The sequence below is a fragment of the Callithrix jacchus genome, chromosome 20, assembly GCF_049354715.1.
Source record: "Callithrix jacchus isolate 240 chromosome 20, calJac240_pri, whole genome shotgun sequence".
Classification (NCBI taxonomy): Eukaryota; Metazoa; Chordata; class Mammalia; order Primates; family Cebidae; genus Callithrix; species Callithrix jacchus.
In genome coordinates this window covers 44,993,046-45,012,726 of record NC_133521.1, presented here as the reverse complement: position 1 = coordinate 45,012,726, position 19,681 = coordinate 44,993,046, and the positions used below count along the sequence as shown (strand labels likewise).

General features: G+C 47.2%; 2 protein-coding genes across 2 annotated transcripts in view; one reads left to right on the top strand and one right to left on the bottom strand.

Annotated features, from left to right (window-relative positions):
• Positions 1-7,400, top strand: part of ZCCHC14 (zinc finger CCHC-type containing 14) — an 87,065-nt gene extending 79,665 nt beyond the window's left edge. Inside the window, exon 13 of the mRNA XM_035282719.3 lies at positions 385-7,400. Coding sequence (XP_035138610.1) covers positions 385-440 — 56 coding nt within the window. The 3' untranslated portion in view covers positions 441-7,400. The remainder of the gene's footprint in view (positions 1-384) is intronic.
• MAP1LC3B (microtubule associated protein 1 light chain 3 beta) lies at positions 5,622-17,901 on the bottom strand. Its single transcript, XM_008986336.5, has 5 exons — positions 17,759-17,901; positions 11,282-11,337; positions 9,092-9,198; positions 7,233-7,397; positions 5,622-6,507 (listed from the first exon to the last, which is right to left on the bottom strand). Exons 1-5 carry the CDS (start codon positions 17,796-17,798, stop codon positions 6,486-6,488), a joined length of 390 nt encoding a protein of 129 aa, XP_008984584.1. The 5' UTR covers positions 17,799-17,901; the 3' UTR covers positions 5,622-6,485.
• Between the last annotated feature and the right edge of the window lie 1,780 nt (positions 17,902-19,681).

The window sequence follows — 19,681 nt, the reverse complement described above, 5'->3', positions numbered from 1 at the left end:
GGGTGGGTCTGTGCCTCCCTTCATAGAGCTGGCTGCATCTCCAGAGGCACGGGGCACTCGCCAGCCCTCACCTGCCCTCACCCAGTGCCAGGACACACGTTAGAGCAGCCCGATTACCGTGTCCAAAGCCTGACTTCCCGAGAAAACTCCTCAAGAAAAAGATTGGTAACTTTTCCTGACTCATTTCACCCCAGTCTGATTTTATAAACTTGTAAAATGAGGTCCCATTTTGCAGGGGCAGGAAGGGAGTGGAAACAGGATGGGTGGTCTAGATTTCCAGCACCAGAATCTTGCCCAGTGGCTCTGGAAATGACTGGACAGATTGGTGGTTGGTGGTGATTCTACAGACATTCAAATTTGACCTCTTTTTCCCCCTCTCTCTAGGTACTTTTAGGTTGAAATACGCCCCTCCAGCAGAAAGTCTGGACTCCACAGATTGATATTTTTCTCTGGCAACAGAACATTATTAAGCCATGGAGACATAAGGAAAATTAAACACACAGCTGAGAAGTCTAGTTGCTGTTGAGCTTAATATTTTTAATCCAAAGGTGCTTTACTTTTCCTAGACTGGATAGAAAATCTAGCGTAGAAGTGCATCATACTCGATTTATTGCCAAAACCCTAGATTGGAGCTTGGTGTCAGACTTGCCTAGCGGGCATTTCTGTGGCCGGCGCAATCCGCCACCGACACTTTTGGTTGCAGTGCAGAGACCCTGTGTCTCCCGAAGAGCATTGCCGTCATTGGCCCTCCTAGGCTCACACGTCAATTCCAGGGCAGCTACACGTGGTCTGAATCGAGAACTGAGCTTGGGGTTCTCCAGGTGGAGTTCCACCCGTCGGACTCTTGACACCCCTGGGCTAGGGAAAATGTCGACTTTGTTTTGTTTTGTTCTAAAGTGATTAGCACTAATCTCTGGGATTTTTAAGGATTGCACTACAGAAGAATGTACCCTGATGTAAATCTCTGCAGTTCTGGGAGACAGACTCCTCTGAGAACAGTCAGTGCAAGAGACTCCAATAATCCAGATTAAAGAGTCAGCACCAGCAGGCTACTGGACCTAGGACACAACAGAGATGCTAGTATTCCTTCCCTCCTCCAAGCACTGGTAGCAGTTTCAGGTTTTTCATTTTTTCTGCAAATAAATTTAAACTCCATTATTAAATAGAAATAGTTTACTCGCAACAACTTAATTTCTAAGGGTCCAAGTCCCAGAGAACCCATAGCCGTCAGAGCTTTGAGAGTGAGCACCGTCCTTCCCAGCCGGTCTGGGGCTCTGAGCCCTGTCCTCCACTGCAGATGACCTCTCTCGGGGGCACGGTGACAGCGCGGCTCTGTGAGTGGCTGTGAGGATGCTGCATGTCCTTAGCAGAGTTTGCAAGTTGCTTTCTATCCCACGGGCTCCCCGAGAACCTCCAGCCCCGAGGCTTACCGCTAGCGGATTCACACCTGAGACAGACATTTCAGCAATGATATGGTCCCGTCACTTATCAGCAAAAGATTGGGAATTTCTCCTGTCAGCTGCTTTTGTATTAGGCTGTGTGTTGGTAGTTAATTCCGTTACAAATTACTTGGAAAACAGTGGAAAGTGGTAGGACTCTGGAAGCGGCCACACACCCGAGAGCGACGGGATCTGTACAAGTCTGGTTTTTGTAAGGTAGGAATAAAGGTCCTCACTGTAGATCTCTGTTTCAACCCATGGAAACGAAAGCCTTTTGTCTGAAATGTACAGACTTAAATCTTCAAGGTTAAAGGGAATTTTCTGCTAAAATAATACTATGATCTAAAATGCAAAAGTCTTCGGTGTTGAAATACGATTGGGAAGATCGTGCCAGGGATTTTGCAGTTGAATATTTTTTAAAAATTGACAATATTCAGGCCATTCTTAAAACGGGACAATCAGCCTCATGAAAAATTGGTGTAAATCAAGAGTACCCTAGAGCGAGGCGCGACGTGAGGGCTGAGTTGTAAGAGCAGCTCCTAACTTCACAGAAACTCAAGCAGAAAGATGTTACGTTTTTTTATGACAGGCTTTTAGAACTTGTAGTTTTAGTTGAATTTTATTTCTATGCAATGCAGAATGAACAGACCCCTGTGTTCTCTCCTCATGGTACACAGTATTAGTGTTGAAGTGATGGTGATGCTTATTACAGCAGCTGTTTAGGGGAATGCTACAGACACTACAAAACGTCAAAATAATGAGAACTGACACAACTTTGCCTTAAAGAGCACTAGACTGGACCTTGTCATACTGCGTTAAGGAAGACTTAGAGTGTTCGTTGATGTTTACGATTTTAATATTTCTGAAGGCCATTACAGTGGCCTGGATCTGTGCTGAAAGCCAAACTTAAATTTTTTGGTTTTTTAAACAAAGAAATATTTTAAATAAATCCTATTTCAACACTGAAATTGTTGAAAACTGTCTCATAACAAAAGGAAAAAAATTTACATTTTTGTTTTAGTGGTCAGTATAGGGGAATGAAAGCGTCTGTTGTTACCCTTGTAACTATTTTGATAAGTATTAGATTAAAACCGAACGTTTTCAGCTCGAAGCCTGGCATTCAGCGCTGAGGCAAACGAGTTCCGACGTTGTCACGGCTGCGTTCCCGGCAGCGAAGGTCTCTGCGGAGCTTCCAGGCGTTTTGCACGTGCACGGGCAGCAGTGCGCCACCTCCGGGAGGCCATCCCAAGTCCAGACCCGTGGGCGCAGAGAAAACGGAACCGCGGGTCCGTGAGGCCCGGCCCTGAGGGAGCCGCAGGCGTGGACTCGAGAGCGTTTGCCAGCAGTGAGCGCTGATGAATCTCCCCAAAAGCAACCAAGGTGGGCGCGCTTGAGCGTTTCGCATTCATCAGACTTCCTCATCTGAAAACACAGAACACACTGACTCTTTCAAGTACTTAGTCATTTTCCTGAAATTGTGATCTGTACCAGAATGCTGTGGCAACCAGGTAGGTGTGGCACTGGCCACGCGCCACGGCTTTGCCCTCTGTAGTCTGTCAGATATTAAAGTTTCTAACCCTGTTTTTTTAATCTCCAAGAATGGGGAAAGTGGAATGTAGAGAAGGAAGTAGAATGTGATGTTGGGATTTAATCCTGCGTTTTATTTTTTAAGCAAAACACTCAGTTTTCTACCTTATTTTCTAACGTTGATTTCATGGTAATATTGACGGTTGGAAGTGTTTAACATAAACACTCATTGCTACAGAGCACTGAGGAAATGGGAGCTAGCACTTGTAATAAAAGTAAACACAAGGTATGTTCTCGAATGCATCTGTGTGAGTGGGTATTTTGGAGACCAGCATCACCTGTCATCTCCGGGTCACAGGAGTCAGCATGTTGCTACAGTAGCGTTAGTCCGGCCCGTGTTTCAATTCAGTGCTTCGAATTCTAGGTCCTGGATTGCCCAAAGTCAGCACAGTCAGTTTCCACCACAGACTCTGTCTTGGGGCACAGTGCTGGCGGTAGTGACTTTGCCTAAACGTCACCCAGCGGGGCTGCCCCTCACTGTGGGCGCTTGGGCAGTGGGAACTGGGTTGCACCCTCCTTGCTCCCGGTCATTTTCTCGTCACTCTCCTGCTTCCCAGCATTTTGTTTTACGCCTCGCTCGTTGTACACCTGGTGACTGATAGAACCGCATGCCGAGGTCTTGAGATTGTGAGGAAAGCCGTCTCCCTGCGTGACTCGACTGCTGTCCCAGAGGAGAGGCCTGTGTGAACTGAGCAGGGGTGGCTGTGATCTCCCAAAGAATGAGTCAGGTGACACTGAAAGCCATGGGTTCTGAAGAGGCTAATTTGTTGAAAAGTCCCAAGGGTCTGAATGAAAGCATCTTTAATTAACACTCAACACTTGCAATATTCTAGAAAACCATATACTGTGCTGGTTGAGGCCAAAGGTCAACATTGCTCCACTGTTCACCAACGAGGGGGAGCTGTGGCCGTGAGCCACGGCCTCACGTGTCTCTTAACAAGCCCTCATCACATGTATGAGTCTTACGTGCACAAAACAGAGAAGGCTTTGGTCCCAAAACTGGACACCTTGTGTACTCAACCTTCACAGCTTCTATTGGACGTATTTTCTTTTTAGGAATGAAGGAAAATTCTCCCATTTTTGAGCCATTCTTTTGTCAATTCTACGAAATTGCATGTAACTTTATAAATATTTTTAAAAGATATAGTTTTGTAAATATTTAATATTCTGCTAATTTGATTTTGAATTGTAAATGTCAAGTATTCTGTTTTTGGGGTTTTTATGTTTTATTATACTTTGTTAAAAAGGACAAATTGTACATTTTTAGAATGTTTTTATGAGTAAATTTAATGTACTGAAAATAAAAATTTTAAAAAAGGCTCTGTTTGACTTCACTATTTGTCTCAGAATATGAAGCACACTCCTTTTCAAATCAGCCTTACTCTCCAAACTCGGGATTCCATCCTTTCTACCTTCTCAGAGAAATAAAGAGGACAACTGATTTCAATCCCATTCATTCTCTATCAAGGTGCCAAGTTTTTTTTCTTTTTTTGAGGCAACATAGTTTGGCTCTTGTTGCCCAGGCTGGAGTGCAGTGGCACGATCCCTGCTCACCACCATCTCTACCTCCCAGGTTCAAGTGATTCTCCTGCCTCAGCCTCCTGAGTAGCTGGGATTACAGGCATGCACCACCATGCCTGGCGAATTTTTTATTTTTTTTTAGTAGAGACGGGGTTTCTCCATGTTGATCAGGCTGGTCTCAAACTCGTGACCTCAGGTGATCCACCCACCTTGGCCACTCAGAGTGCTGGGATTATAGGCATGAACCACCATGCCTAGCCAAGTTTTGTATTTTTTTTTTTAAGTGTCCCTGCAATTTACAAAGATGTAAATTCCTCATTTGGGGTTAAAGATGTTACAAGTTTCATAAAAATCAAAGTTGGCATGAATGAATCTCAGATACCTAGGTTTGTGGCCCTACCCTGAAGTGGCTCTCTCCCAGGGAGGGAGCGGGCCTGGATTGGGGAGGTAACAACATAGTGAGCATGTGCTCTGGGGAGTGCGTAGGGACACAGCAGCCATGGGAGCTTTGAAGTCAGGACAGGGGACACAGGCGCTTTTGTTGAGCGGCTGGCCTGGGAAGGCAGTTTTACCAGCTCACTCTCCTGTATTTTTCAAGACTTTTAGGTGTCTAGTTAAACTGGAGTTGGGCTCAGTTCACTAGATGAGGCTGGCCACTGGTCTGAGTGCTGAAGTGTGTTTATGCTGCATCTGTACACGGTGCCAGTAGCTCCCCACGGGGTCCCCTGAGGTTACACTTTCTTGACCGCATACACCTAATACCGTTGGTGGTTAGTTTACAGACGATTGGGTATTTATTCCCACAAATCACGTGGGTCTCGCCATCCATCCATCATATCCCGTGGCATGTGAGTTCCCAAGAGAACTTTGGAAGTCCAACCTGGTGGCAGGGCCTTGGCCAAGGGAGGAGGGCGACCTTGACAAGGCAGAAGCCGTCAGAGGGCAGAGTCCGTCCATGTGAGTGCCCCCTCAGCACGACACAACCAGCCGGGATGCCCCTTTTGGGAATACAAGGATCCGCTTGGCTTTGGAAAGTACAGTGTGGGATCCAGGTCTCAACACACTTAGCTTTAATGACCGTTTTTAATTGTGCCTTTATTCAACTTAGTTCATTAAAAACGTACGTTTTAAAGATCCTACAAATAAAGTGACCGTTCACTTGTGGACTATGTCACCCCTCAGCATGTTATTTTTTTTAAAAAGCAGTATTTCTTATAGGAATCTTAGTGATCACACAGCAGTTACAATAATGTCAGATATGATGTATACAGTCAGTGAAGAATTGACATAATGTAAAAATACACATATTAAAAGTAGCCAAGTGGACAAACGCATGCAGCGGGAAAGCAGGTGACAGGAAGTCCTTTAACATCAGTAGAGGGCCCAGACGGAGGGAATCGAGTGTCCCCACTGCAGGAAACAGCTGTTACTAACGTACACAGGTTTTCCATACACATCTAAACACACAAGGTTAAGTTATGACCTGCTACACGGACAGTCTAAAGTGTAACTGACCTTCCTGTGATCCTCCCAAGAACACTGTCAACACTGAACCCCATGCAGGTAATGGGAAGCACTGGTCTTTCATCAAGGTTGAAACTGAAGGGATTTAACTTCTGACATTACCATTTAAAAGCGTATGGCTCCTTTTGGTATGTTTTCTCCACAACTGACATGCACTTAGTGTGGGAGAATTCTGATGGCTGTTTGATCTAACAGTGATAACTGAACTATTAAAAATATGGGAACCTTTTCAGTAACATTGAGTTACAAATTTAACATTAAAATAAAAATTTAAAAAAGGATCATCCATAGCTTGAAGCCAGATGATAGAAGGGAGCGTCTGGATCTGAATGCTTTCAGTTGCACTATTCTGTGGCTGCTGCTGGCCTGAAGGATGGCACAGGTGCACTGCTCCTTTCCTTACCAACACAGGGACTAGCTGGAAGTCCGACAAAACCTGAAACAGAAGAAAGGCCACTCTTTCTCCAGGGTCTTTTCCTTTTGAGGTGTCTTTATGTGTGACTATCTAGAGCACAAACCAAACAGGAAGTGTCTGCCCCTGCAAGTGTGGACTTTGGGTAGAGTTCTGTTAGGAGCCAGGCTCCGTGGGCAGCGCTGACAGTCGGGCTGTTTTCCTGACCCCCCACTGACCCTGCGTTTGTGCCAGCTAAGATGGCAGATGCGTTTGGCGGGGCTTACACTTCACAACTCAGGCCTACAGACCCTCTTAGGGAGACTTCTCTAGCTGAGAAGATTTATACCCCAAAAGCCGGTGGGGTCTGTGAACCTGAAGAGAAGACTCAGGGTCTCTGAAAGCCTTTCAATTACTGCTGGAATTGCAAGTTCCTACTAGTGAGAAAAGAGCATTAAAATAACTTGAAGGTCTATTTCATTGGCAACTTAAAATGCAAAGTATTTTATTTTTAAACTTTTAAAATTTGAAAACGAGCTAGCCTCCACTAAATAATATAGTTCCCAAAGCTGAACTTGCTCCCTTGGAGCTCAGTTTTTCTGCTTCAAATACAAACACAACTTCCTAACACTCCTAGGTGGAAACACTACTGTTTGATGATCTGTGATTAGATGAACTGATGGGTCTCAGTTGGTAACATCCCTTTTTTTTCCTTAGTAAGGGTTTAAAAAAATTCTAGAATAGATGCATTTTTCTAGTTTTACACTGACAATTTCATCCCAAACGTCTCCTGGGAGGCATAGACCATGTACAGGAATCCATCTTCATCCTTCTCACTCTCGTACACCTCTGAGATTGGTGTGGAGACGCTCACCATGCTGTGTCCATTCACCAACAGGAAGAAGGCTTGATTAGCATTTAGCTGTAGGCGCCTTCTATTGAAAGAAAAGGTGAAGAAATACAGTAATACAAGAAGTAGATGAAGCATGTGTTCAATAATATGAGAATCTTCTGAATGCTTTTGAATCCAATACTTAGAAAAGCACAGGACATTCCCTTTGATCACACTGCTATGAGCAATAATCACTGGAAGATTACACACAAGGCTGATTTTAAGCTAGTTTGCTGTCTGAATAGCTGTTAAGCGCCTGATACGAGAAAACAGTGCTAAACAGTTTCCAAACTATTCCAAGATCTAAGCCTGTGCCATTGATTGCCACTCACTAAGTCTACATTTTTTTTTTTTTGAGACGGAGTTTCGCTGTTGTTACCCAGACTAGAGTGCAATGGCACGATCTCGGCTCACCGAAACCTCCGCCTCCTGGGTTCAAGCAATTCTCCTGCCTCAGCTTCTTGAATAGCTGGGATTACAGGTACCCACCACCATGCCCAGCTAATTTTTGTATTTTTAGTAGAGACGGGGTTTCACCATGTTGACCAGGATGGTCTCTCAATCTCTTGACCTCGTGATCCACCCGCCTCGGCCTCCCAGAGTGCTGGGATTACAGGTGTGAGCCACCGTGCCCAGCCTACATTCTCTTTAACTAAATAGCTTTGCTGTACAAAACCTTAATAACTTGTAACATTTATTTTAAAGAGGAAACATCTACACTATGATGTAGATGTTTATATTTCTTATTTGCTAGACCTCAGATCCCTTCTGCTTCTTACGATGAACGAAACAGAAGGGCCGGGCGCGGTGGCTCACGCCTGTAATCCCAGCACTTCGGGAGGCCGAGGCGGGTGTATCACGAGGTCAAGAGATTGAGACCATCCTGGTCAACATGGTGAAACCCCGTTCTCTACTAAAAATACAAAAAATTAGCTGGGCACAGTGGTGCGTGCCTGTAATCCCAGCTACTCCGGAGGCTGAGGCAGGAGAATTGCCTGATCCCAGGAGGCGGAGGTTGCCGTGAGCCGAGATCGAGCCATTGCACTCCAGCCTGGGTAACAGGAGTGAAACTCCGTCTCAAAAAAAGAAAAAGAAACAGAAGGGATCTGAGGTCTAGCAAGTAAGAAATATAAAACCTCAGGCTGGGCACGGTGGATCACGCCTGTAATCCCAGCCCTTTGGGAGGCCAAGACTGGTGGATCACGAGGTCAGGAGACTGAGACCATCCTGGCTAATGTGGTGAAACCCTACCTCTACTATAAATACAAAAAATTAGCTGAGCATAGTGGCATGTGCCTGTAATCCCAGCTACTCAGGAAGCTGAGGCAGGAGAATCGCTTGAACCCAGGAGGTGGAGGTTGCAGTGAGCTGAGATAGTGCCACTGCACTCCAGCTTGGGTGGCAGCAAGACTATGTCTCAAAAAAAAAAATATACACACACACACACACACACACATATATATATGTATATATATATAAAATCTCAAAAAAAGAAACAGTTTACAGTTTTATTAAGTTGAAATGGTTTTAATCAGAACTGAATCTTAAATTTGGCTGAAAAAGATTTTTAAGGATTTCAACCAGAACTGAAGATTTATCTGTAAGTTTCATAAAGAATGAGAAGTGCTCCCTTTAGCACATGTACTAAAACTGGAATGATACAGAAGATTAGCAAATTTAAAATTAAAAAAAAAAAGAAGTTACTCAGAGGAAATATAAACAAAGGTGACTGAATACCTAATTATCTTGATGAGCTCACTCATGTTGACATGGTCAGGTACAAGGAACTTCGTTTTATCCAGAACAGGAAGCTGCTTCTCACCCTTGTATCGTTCTATTATCACCTAGAAAAGAAACCAGAAGTGAATCCTAAAATAGTCATCGGGCCAGGCACAGTGGCACACGTCTGTAATCCCAGCACTTTGAGAGGCTGAGTGAGGCGAACAGACCACCTGAGGTCAGGAGTTTGAGGCTAGCCTGGTCAACATGGTGAAACCCTGTGTCTACGAAAAATACAAACATTAGCCAGGTGTGGCGGCAGCTGCCTGTAATTCTAGCCACTCCAGGTGCTGAGACAGGAGAATCGCTTGAACCTGGGAGGTCGCACCACTGCATTCCAGCCTGGGGGATAGAGTGAGACTGCCTTCAAAAAATAAAACAGTCATCAACAATGAAAAATACAGATAAAATGCCTCCTATGTTCTAACTGGCACATGCCAAAATGGAGTTTTTTTTTTGAGATGAAGTCTCGCTCTATTGCCCAGGCTGGAGTGCAGTGGTGTGATCTCGGCTCACTGCAACCTTGGCCTCCCAGGTTCAAGTGATTCTCCTGCCTCAGCCTCCTGAGTAGCTGGAAGTACATGTATGTGCCATCATGCCCAGCCAATTTTTGTATTTTTAGTAGAGAGGGGGTTTCACCATATTGGTCAAGCTGGTCTTGAACTGACCTTGTGACCCACCTGCCTCGGCAGCCCAAAGTGTGGGGTTACAGGCGTGAGCCCCCGCGCCCGGACCCAAATGGGCTTTGGAACAGCGGTCATTCGTTTCCTCAAAGCTCTCCTATGAAGAGCAACCATTTGCTAGCTTAGACACTGATGGAAGAGAGATGACAGGGCTGCCACCAGGAAGAGGGGGAACATACTTTGCTGTGTGTCCTTTCATTCTGTGTGATTTGGGAACCATGAAAAATATATACCTAGTCAGAAAAAGACCTCAAGCCTTACAGAGGCAGAGAGGCCGGGGGCCAGCTTCAAGCACAAAACATCTGAAACTGTCAATTCCAATACTACCACTTCCTGAGATGTGGCTGAAGTTCTAATGAAAGTAAATGCCTGTGTTCTAATAAATGTGTAAGTTGTTAATCACGGTAATGTGCTCAGCGTTTTTCCATACTAGAGACTTGTCTACTTGTATTTGACAAGGCAAGCAGAGACCATTGTTAGCTGGTTCTAGGGACAAAGTTTGTGCATAATGACCTGATACTTTCATTTTGATACAGTATTTCTTTAAATCAGACTAAAAATACAAGTATTTGAACTATACAGGGAACAAAAATAGTTCCATATTATGAATTTAAATAAATCCATTAGCTCCTTACCATACTTCCTTTCCATGGAGCAAAATGTTTTTTTTTTAGTTCTAAGCTGCTGTAATATCTGACCACAGATGGGCCTTTTGAGTCTCATTAGCTTCTGTGTTTACTGAGCGCTGCAGACACCTTTATATACAGTGATTCTTCTTCCCTGTCACAGCAAAGAGAAGCTGAATGCCAGGAATGAGAAATCTTTACATGCTTCTTTGGGAAACAAAAATGTCTATCTGTCCATTGTTCCATTGTGTGAGACCTACAGAAGGTTCTGTGTAAGGCTGAATCGAGCTGTCACCACCTTCCCTGGTAAGTCTGAGAGCTTTATCTAGTGGGCATGTTCAGAAGTGTGATATCCACAAGGAAATATCAGTGTGGAGACTCCACCTACTTGAGTTTAAGTGGTAGCAGAAATTCAGAGGCAGTATGGATCCTGAGGCCAGCCAGGGGCTCACGCCTATAATCCCAACACTCGAAGAGATCAAGGTGGAGGATCACTTGAGCCCAGGAGTTTGAGATCAGCCTGGGTAACATAGCAGGCAAGACCCTGTCTCTACAAAAAAAAATTAGCTATGTGTGGTGACCTGCACGTCTAGTCCCAGCTACTTAGGGGCTGAGGAAGGAGGACTGCTTGAGTACAAGGTGGCTGAGACTGCAGTGAGCCATGATCTCACCACGGTACTCCAGCCTGGGAAACAGAGCGAGGCCCTGACTCTTAAAACAAGGGTACCTCTGAGTTTGACTGTCTGGTGATTCCTGTAGAAACCCCCGTCAAGTGATGTACTCATGCAGTGTTCTCCTCTGCGTACATTCTTGACCAAAACCAAGGCCTGAGTACCTACCGGGATTTTGGTTGGATGCTGCTCTCGAATAAGTCGGACGTCTTCTACTCTTTGTTCTGCAGTGAAAGGAAGAGATAGAAGCCATTAATCACTAAGGGCCAGACAGCTTCTTACCAGCGTTACTGCTGGCCTTACATCCGAGTTCAGCTGTCCTTAGCTGTGGCATAGCAGAACAGTGAAGACACCTTTCCTAGAACTTCAAGAAACAAACTTCACATCTGATAAAGGTTTGTGTCTAAGGCCAAAGGCAACATAACACAGCTCTATCAGGCGACAGGACAGAGATCAAGAATATGGGACTAGTTTAAAGGAACTGGGAGCCCAAGTTTACAGTCATACAAGGCAGATTCATGCATAAGATTCCCAACCCTTCTTCCAAAGACCAACACCACCTGTAACAGTCATTTCAATTTGTGTTAATTTTCCATAGTTTAAGTTGGAAATGTAATCTATTATATCCATTACAAACCAGGAAATGCAATTTTCTCTTATGACTTCCAGCTTTTTAATGATACGGGCCGAAGAGAAAAAAAGCTGCTCAAGAGAACAGAATATGAGGCTGGGCACAATGGCTCACACCTGTAATCCCAGCACTTTGGGAGGCTGAGGTGGGCAGTCAGGAGTTCAAGACCAGCCTGGCCAACACGGTGAAACCCCATCTCTACTAAAAGAAAACAAAAATTAAGCTGGGTACAATGGCACATGCCTGTAATCCCAGCTACTTGGGAGGCTGAGGCAGGAGAATTGCTTGATCCTGGGACACGGAGGTTGCAGTGAGCAGAGATCAAGCGACTACACTCCAGCCCGGGCAACAGAGCAAGATACTGTCTCCCCCTCCAAAAAAAAAAAAAAAAAAAAAAAAGCCAGATGCAGTGGTTCATGCCTGTAATCCCAGCACATTTGGAGGCCAAGGCAGACAGATTACAAGGTGAGGAGATTGAGACCATCCTGGCCAACATGGTGAAACCTCGTCTCTACTAAAATACAAAAAATTAGCCAGAAGTGGTGGTGCACACCTATAGTCCCAGCTACGCAGGAGGCTGAGGCAGGGGAATTGCTCAAACCCAGGAGGCAGAGGTTACAGTGAGTCAAGATCGCACCACTGCACTCCAGCCTGGTGACAGAGCAAGACTCCCTCTCAAAACAAACACACACACACACACACACACACACACACACGGAAAGAAAACATACTCTGAGTTTTAGTTTTGCTCAGCACTTGACTCAGGGCTTAAGGCCCAAAGTCTGTGGTTGAATACTTTTCTAAGAATAGATCTATTCTCCCTTTTAACAGAATCACTTGTTGATAATTTCAACAACTGTACTTGACTTTGGGCAATAAAGGAAAAAAGACAAGCCAAGTCCAGTTCTCAAAAACCCAAACATATAGGTGAAGAGATGTCATTTACAAAGCAGTATGTGCATTTAAAAAAGAAAGGTGGCCAAGCACGGTGACTCAAGCCTGTAATCCCAGGACTTGGGAGGCCGAGGTGGGTGCATCACCTGAGGTCAGGAGTTCGAGGCCAGCCTGACCAAAAGAGAAAAACCCTGTCTCTACTAAAAATACAAAAAATTAGCCGAGTGTGGTGGCGGATGCCTATAATCCCAGCTATTTGGGAGGCTGAGGTAGGAGAATCGCTTGAACCCGAGAGGCAGAGGTTGCAGTGAGCTGAGATCGCACCACTGTACTCCAGCCTGGGCAACAATAGGGAAACTCCGTCTCAAAAAAAAGGGCAATATATGAACATAGGATTCAGATGGCATTATATAAAACCTTCAAAAAAAAGGAGCAGAATCATCTAAATTTACTATGGTAGAATTCATTCTCGTGGTAAAGGCAAATAAATTCTCAGTGTCATGAACTTCCTGAGACAGTGGCTCCAGAAAAAAGATGGTGTGACGTATATAAATATGGATACACTAATATCATTGCCAACCTCATTTAGATCTTTAAAAATTTAATATACTCACTATGAAAACTTGTAAAATTCCCGTGTTCAAGTAAAGCTCTAAGTTTGACTTCTTTTCCATCCAAAATTTTAAAATCTGCTTCTAAGATACACGCCTAAATCTAAACATCTTTCCCACAAAGATTGAAAACACATGGACTTCTACCAGTGCACATTCCTATTGAATAAATATGCAAGCAATGATAAATTTAGCTACTGTTAATAATAAAATTAACCTACTGGCTCTTATCGTTTGACTCCCCTACTTCCCAGAGAGGGTCTCAGTGACCCCAAATCATCCCCTCTCCTATAAGACCTCTTCCTATTCTTGTCCTACTCCAGACTCTCCTCACAATAAAAACCTCCATTTTGTCAGTGCAGATTGTTTCAGTGTATAGGATAAATCATGATTTAATGCACTCCAGCAAATAAATGATACCTCTTTCATATATCTTAAAAGCTTATCCTAACAAATCTAAAAGAAGTGGAAACATTCAGCCGGAGGGGAAAGATTTTTTTAATAAAAGAAAATAAGTTTGGCCACGTGCCGTGGCTCATTCCTGTAATCCCAGCACTTTGGGAGGCCGAGGTGGGTGGATCGCGAGATCAAGAGATCAAGACCATCCTGGTCAACATGGTGAAACCCCGTCTCTACTAAAAATACAAAAAATTAGCTGGGCATGGTGGCGCGTGCCTGTAATCCCAGCTACTCAGGAGGCTGAAGCAGGAGAATTGCCTGAACCCAGGAGGCGGAGGTTGCCGTGAGCCGAGATCGCACCACTGCACTACGGCCTGGGCAACAAGAGCGAAATTCCGTCTCAAAAAAAAAACAAAAAACAAAAAAAAACAAAGTCGGTGTTTAAAGTTATCTTTATCCTGATTTATTCCCAAAATATGACCTAAAAACACAAAAATGATTATTTTCATTAAAGGTGGGAAATATATAGAAAACAAGCTACTTCCTAAAGGTGTAAAGAATAGCACTAAACTCCGATAGGATTATTTTAGCGTCTTGTCCAGAGGCAGTGAAAACCCAGAGCTGAGCCTGGAGTAACGCGGTGCACACGGTGCACACAGTGCACACAGTACACACGGTGCACACTGCTGCTCCACTCTCATTCTTCAGCAGACAGCTGCTTTGGAGGCGAAGTGCATATTTAACAAAAGCATTCTCAACGTCACAATCAATGGCATAGGACAGCAAGTATCTTACTCCCTTAGTTTCCTACTGCTGTAATGATCTGTTTTTGTCTTCCTCAACGGACTGCCCCCTGGCAGTGAAGGACCCAGCTCCAGTCCAATCTGTGTTCCCCCAGGGTTCAGGCTTGTTCACAGATGACTAATCAACTGAATGAACGCTGTAAAACAGAAATGAGCACTGCTCCAAATGCACACCAAAATCCAATCTACTTCCCCAGATTCCTTTCTTCTAAAACAAAACTGAAAAAGAATCCTTAGAATCTTTTACAAACATTAAAAGGGTAGGAGCCTAAGGTGTCTCATTGTTATGAACACGTTATTTGCAAAGTTATTTTCTGGTATCCTCATTAAGTAAAATTTCAGTTATACATACTTTCCAGGATTTACTTCTCAGAGAGAAATTGAAGCATTTCCTCCCCTCAGGCAAGGCGTGCTGGGTCACACCTATAATCCCAGCAGTTGGGAAACCAAGGCAGGAGGATCACCTGAGGCCAGGAGTTCAAGACCAGCCTGGGCAACGCAGCAAGAACTTGATTTTTTTGTGTGTTCTTTTTTTTGCTAGAAATGAGGTTTCACTATGCTGCCCAGGTTGGTCTTGAAGTCCTGAACTCAAGCAATCCTAGCTTGGCCTCTCAAAGTGCTGGGATTACAGGTGTGAGCCACTACTCCCCACTCAATTTTAGTTTTTTGAAGTTCTTTACATTTTTACAGTATATCTATGTCTCCTGACTCACAGTCTGGGTCCACTTAATATGCTGGAAACCATGGCTACCTACTGGAGACTGGAGAATTCATGCCAGGTTAAAGGTACCAGTCAAGACTCTGCCACTAGGTGGACCATGATCATCACTGCCACGCCCCACCCAGTTTCTTTAGCTACAAAAAGGGGATGTTTTCAGCGAGCCTTAAAATCCATTTCCATTTCAACTTTGAAAGCCCTCTCAATCCTAACAGACATTATCAGTAGGGCTATATTCAGTTTTAACCTTAAACTCACTCACTTGGAAAAAGAAAGCCCCACTCAAGCTAACTGGGGCTAATCTCAGGCTTCATAAAGAGCTTCTCTCCAAGGATTCATTTCCCTCATATACTGTGCTACACATCTCTGAAAACTGTCAGTTCTTATGGTCAAAATTACCAAAATAATCTTGAACTAGAAAGAATTTTTTTTAATAACCAAAATCAGAAGCAAGAAGAGGTAACAGCTGTTTAACAATATTTGGCACATTTCTACAAAATGACTATTAAATATATATTTAAAGGGGAGGGGGCAAAATAAAAGTGAACCGAGGGAAAACCCTGAAAATACAGTGTATATGAAGTACATACAGCACTGGGAAAACAATGGGACCTTATTGCTGGTCTACCCTCAGGGCGGCTTTCAGTTTCTAGGCAATTCCTTGTTCAGATGTGTGAATCTCACATTTCCTACCCTCACTACCTGCTCTTCGGCAGAGATTTTTCCAGAAATAACCCAAAAGTACTATAAGCAAAAAAGAAAAGAACTCAAGTTTCTATGATGAGAAGAAGGGCGTCTTTCCTACACACAAATATTCCTAGTTAACTTTTCACTGGTGAAAACAGAAGCCAGATCTCAGGTGGGCCGATCGCTGGAGCCCGCAGGTCCAGGCTGCAGCGAGCTGTGATTGCACCAGGACACTCCAGCCCAGGTGACAGAGTGCGACCCTGTCAAGCAAGCAAGGAAGGAAAAAGAAAAAGGAAGAGAAAGAGGCCGGGCGCGGTGGCTCACGCCTGTAATCCAAGCACTTTGGAGGCCAAGGCAGGTGGATCCCCTGAGGTCGGGAGTCCAAGAACGGCCTGACCAACATGGTGAAACCCCGTCTTAAAAAAAAAAAAAAGAAAAGAAAGAGAGAGAAAGGAAAGGAAATAAAGAAAAAGAAAATCTGCCTTTTATAAGTGCTACTCTCAGGGCTCAATAAGCCTAGATGCTCGTGAGGGTTTATTAAGTCACTAACAAGAAAACTTCTAACAAAAAAGGTCCGTCTAAGTCTTGCTAACCAACGGGCCAAGAGGCTTTTTGACAAGATATGCTTGGCAAGCCAATGTCCATTTCCATTTACTGAAGTATCTATCTCAGGCACAAAAAATCGAATAATGGGCAACAATGAGACCTGCAAAACTATATCCAAACCCAAATTAATGCTAAGCTCTTTCTAGTCTCCGGGAAACCAGGCAAAACGGACAAACAGCATCACCGTGAGCCCCCGACGAGGGCGGCAGCGCTGTTCTCCGTTCACTGGGATGAACGCGGTGCTTCCTACCGTACCTGCGCCTGGAACTCAGGCCAAAACAGACAAACAGCATCACCGTGAGCCCCCGACGAGGGCGGCAGCGCTGTTCTCCGTTCACTGGGATGAACGCGGTGCTTCCTACCGTACCTGCGCCTGGAACTCAGGCCAAAACAGACAAACAGCATCACCGTGAGCCCCCGACGAGGGCGGCAGCGCTGTTCTCCGTTCACTGGGATGAACGCGGTGCTTCCTACCGTACCTGCGCCTGGAACTCAGGCCAAAACGGGTGCCTGCATCTCTGCGTTCTCCTGATCAAGCTGGGAAGTAATCGCTTCGCATCGTCATTGTGATGGGGACACGTGCATGTTTACCCACAGCCGGGACACCCGAGTTGGGTTTCCGGTCAGATCGGGCGGAGAAGGGCTGTGTCCCTGGAATTCCGGTGTCGCGGCCGGTGTCGCGGTGAGCCCAGGAGAAGCTCCCACCCCAGCTCCGGGCTGTCAACACCGCCGCGGGCTGTCCCACCCCAGCTCCGGGCTGCAGGCAGCGCTGTCAACACCGCCGCGGGCTGTCCCGGGCGCGGCGGGCCGGGGCCGATCCCCTCCTCTCGACCGAGGCACCCGGGTCTGCAAGGAACACTCGCACCCGGGCGGGCTTCCGCGCCGGAAAAACTGGCCCCGAAGGAGACGCGCTTCACAGCCGACCTGCCCGGCGCCGTCCGGGGACCCATGGGCCCCAGAAGCGCGACCGTCGCCGGGCAGCAAGCTCGCGGGGGCGGCGGGGCCGGGGCGCGGGGTGATTCAGCAGGCCCGGGAGCCCCGACCCCCGCCCGCCCCCCAGGGGCTGCCTCCTCCTGGGCCTCCGAGGGGTGCGCGGGCCGCCTCGGCCCAGCGACCAGCCCCGGGCCCGTGACCCCGGCCCCTCAGGGCGCCCCGGGCTCCGCGTCCCTCGGCTTCGCCGGCCGGCAGCCCACAGCCTCGCTCGGCCCCGGCCCCTCAGAGCGTCCCAGGCCCTGCCGCCCTCCACAGCTCGGACCCCGGCCCCGCCGCCTCCGCCACCCTCGCGGCGACACTCACCGAAGGTGCGGCGCTGCTTGAAGGTCTTCTCCGACGGCATGGTGCGGGGATCTGGGTGGCGGCGGCAACGACGCGAGGGCCCGGCGACTCCTGAGGACGGTGGCGGCGGCGGATCCGACTTTGGCGACAGCAACTTCCCTTGTGTCTCCTCAGGCCGCAGCCTGGTCAGGTGACTCGCGGCGCGTCACTGAGGGGCGGGGCCAAAGGCAGCCGGAGCCGCCGCCATGATGGGCGTGGCGGAACCAAAGAGCGGCACGCAGCGTCGGGCTGGTACAGGGGAGTACGCGTGCGCTACGGGGGGGGGGGGCGGGGGGAAGCGCTCGCTGTGCGCGTGCGCCTGCTCCTACCCCTGACCCTCCAGCACTGCTGGGCGTCTGAGGTCACGGCGGCTGTCGGCTGGGCAGCACCCCGGGGCTATGGGCGCTCTGGAGCCTCCTGCCCGGCCCTGAGGAGATGGCAGCGCGAGGCAGGGGAAGCGGAGCCACTGGCGAGATGTCCCGGGGCGTTCTTGAGGGCGTGGTCCCAGGAAGGGACATGATGGAAACCCGACCACCCCTTCCCTTCGGGAGAGACTTGGCGCCGCGCCCTCTCCAGGAGGCAGGGTCGCCGCTTGCCCTTGGGAGTCCCAGCCTCCTCCGCGTGCAGGGGCGTGCGCGCTCCGTGGGTGGCTTCCGGCGAGCGGCCGCTGGCGGTCTTCATCCTGGACGCAGCCCGGTCCCCGTCCCGCCGCCGCCACCCTCGGGGACGCTCCTGGGAGCTGTGAGGTCTTCCTGCGGCCACGTGGCCTGCGGCGACGGCCAGGCCTGCCCCTCGTCGCCCTGTGTACCCCTAAACCCGCTGGACAACTCTGCACTAGTGGCAGTTTTTGAGTCTCGGACGCATTTGCAAAAGGGCAGTGACGTTTGAGGACCCGGGGCGTAGATCGCCCTGCGATTTTTGGTTGCTGTTGCCTATGGCCGTGTCTCTGTAGGAACAGCACTGAAGTCTTGGGGGTTTTTCTGAAACAGGGTCTTGCTCTGCTTGCGGTGGCCTCGGCCTCCTGGGCTCAAGGGTTCCTCCTGCCTCCGCCTCCCGAGAAGCTCGAGTAGAGCCTGGGTCTCGCTATGTTGCCCGGGCTTGTCCCGAACTCCTGGCTTTAAGCAGCCCTCCCGCTCTAGCCTCCTTAAGAGTTGGGATTACAGACATCGCCAGGGCTCACGGCTATTTGGCTGTTTTTGTTCTTTAATATCTACTACTTTGAAAGATCCCCATAGTTCCAGGATTTCTTCTTTTGACTTTGTAAAAAGCTTTTCTTCTCTGCCAATTGGATAAAGTAATTGGATTAGGCTAATGTACTCTACACTCTGAGCTTGAAACAGATGAAACATACGAAAATAGCCAGGGGCTGCGGTTCACGCCTATAATCCCAGCTGCTAGGGAGGCAGAAGAGGCTCGGAGGAAAGCTTGCGCCCAGGAGTTGGAGACCTGCCTGGGCAACAGCCAGACCCCGTTTGCCACGAAAAGGATTTAATTTAATTTAATTAATTATTATTTATTTATTTATTTTGAGACGGAGTTTCGCTCTTGTTACCCAGACTGGAGTGCGATGCTGCGATCTCGGCTCACCACAACCTCCGCCTCCTGGGTTCAGGCAATTCTCCTGCCTCAGCCTCCCGAGTAGCTGGGATTACAGGCACGCGCCACCATGCCCAGCTAATTTTTGTATTTTTAGTAGAGACGGGGTTTAACCATGTTGACCAGGATGGTCTCGATCTCTTGACCTCGTGATCCACCCGCCTCAGCCTCCCAAAGTGCTGGGATTACAGGCGTGAGCCACCACGCCCGGCCCTTTATTTTTTATTTTTATTTATTTATTTATTTATTTTTAAATAGAGATGGGGTTTCACCAAGCTGGTCAGGCTGTTCTTGACCTCCTGACCTCAG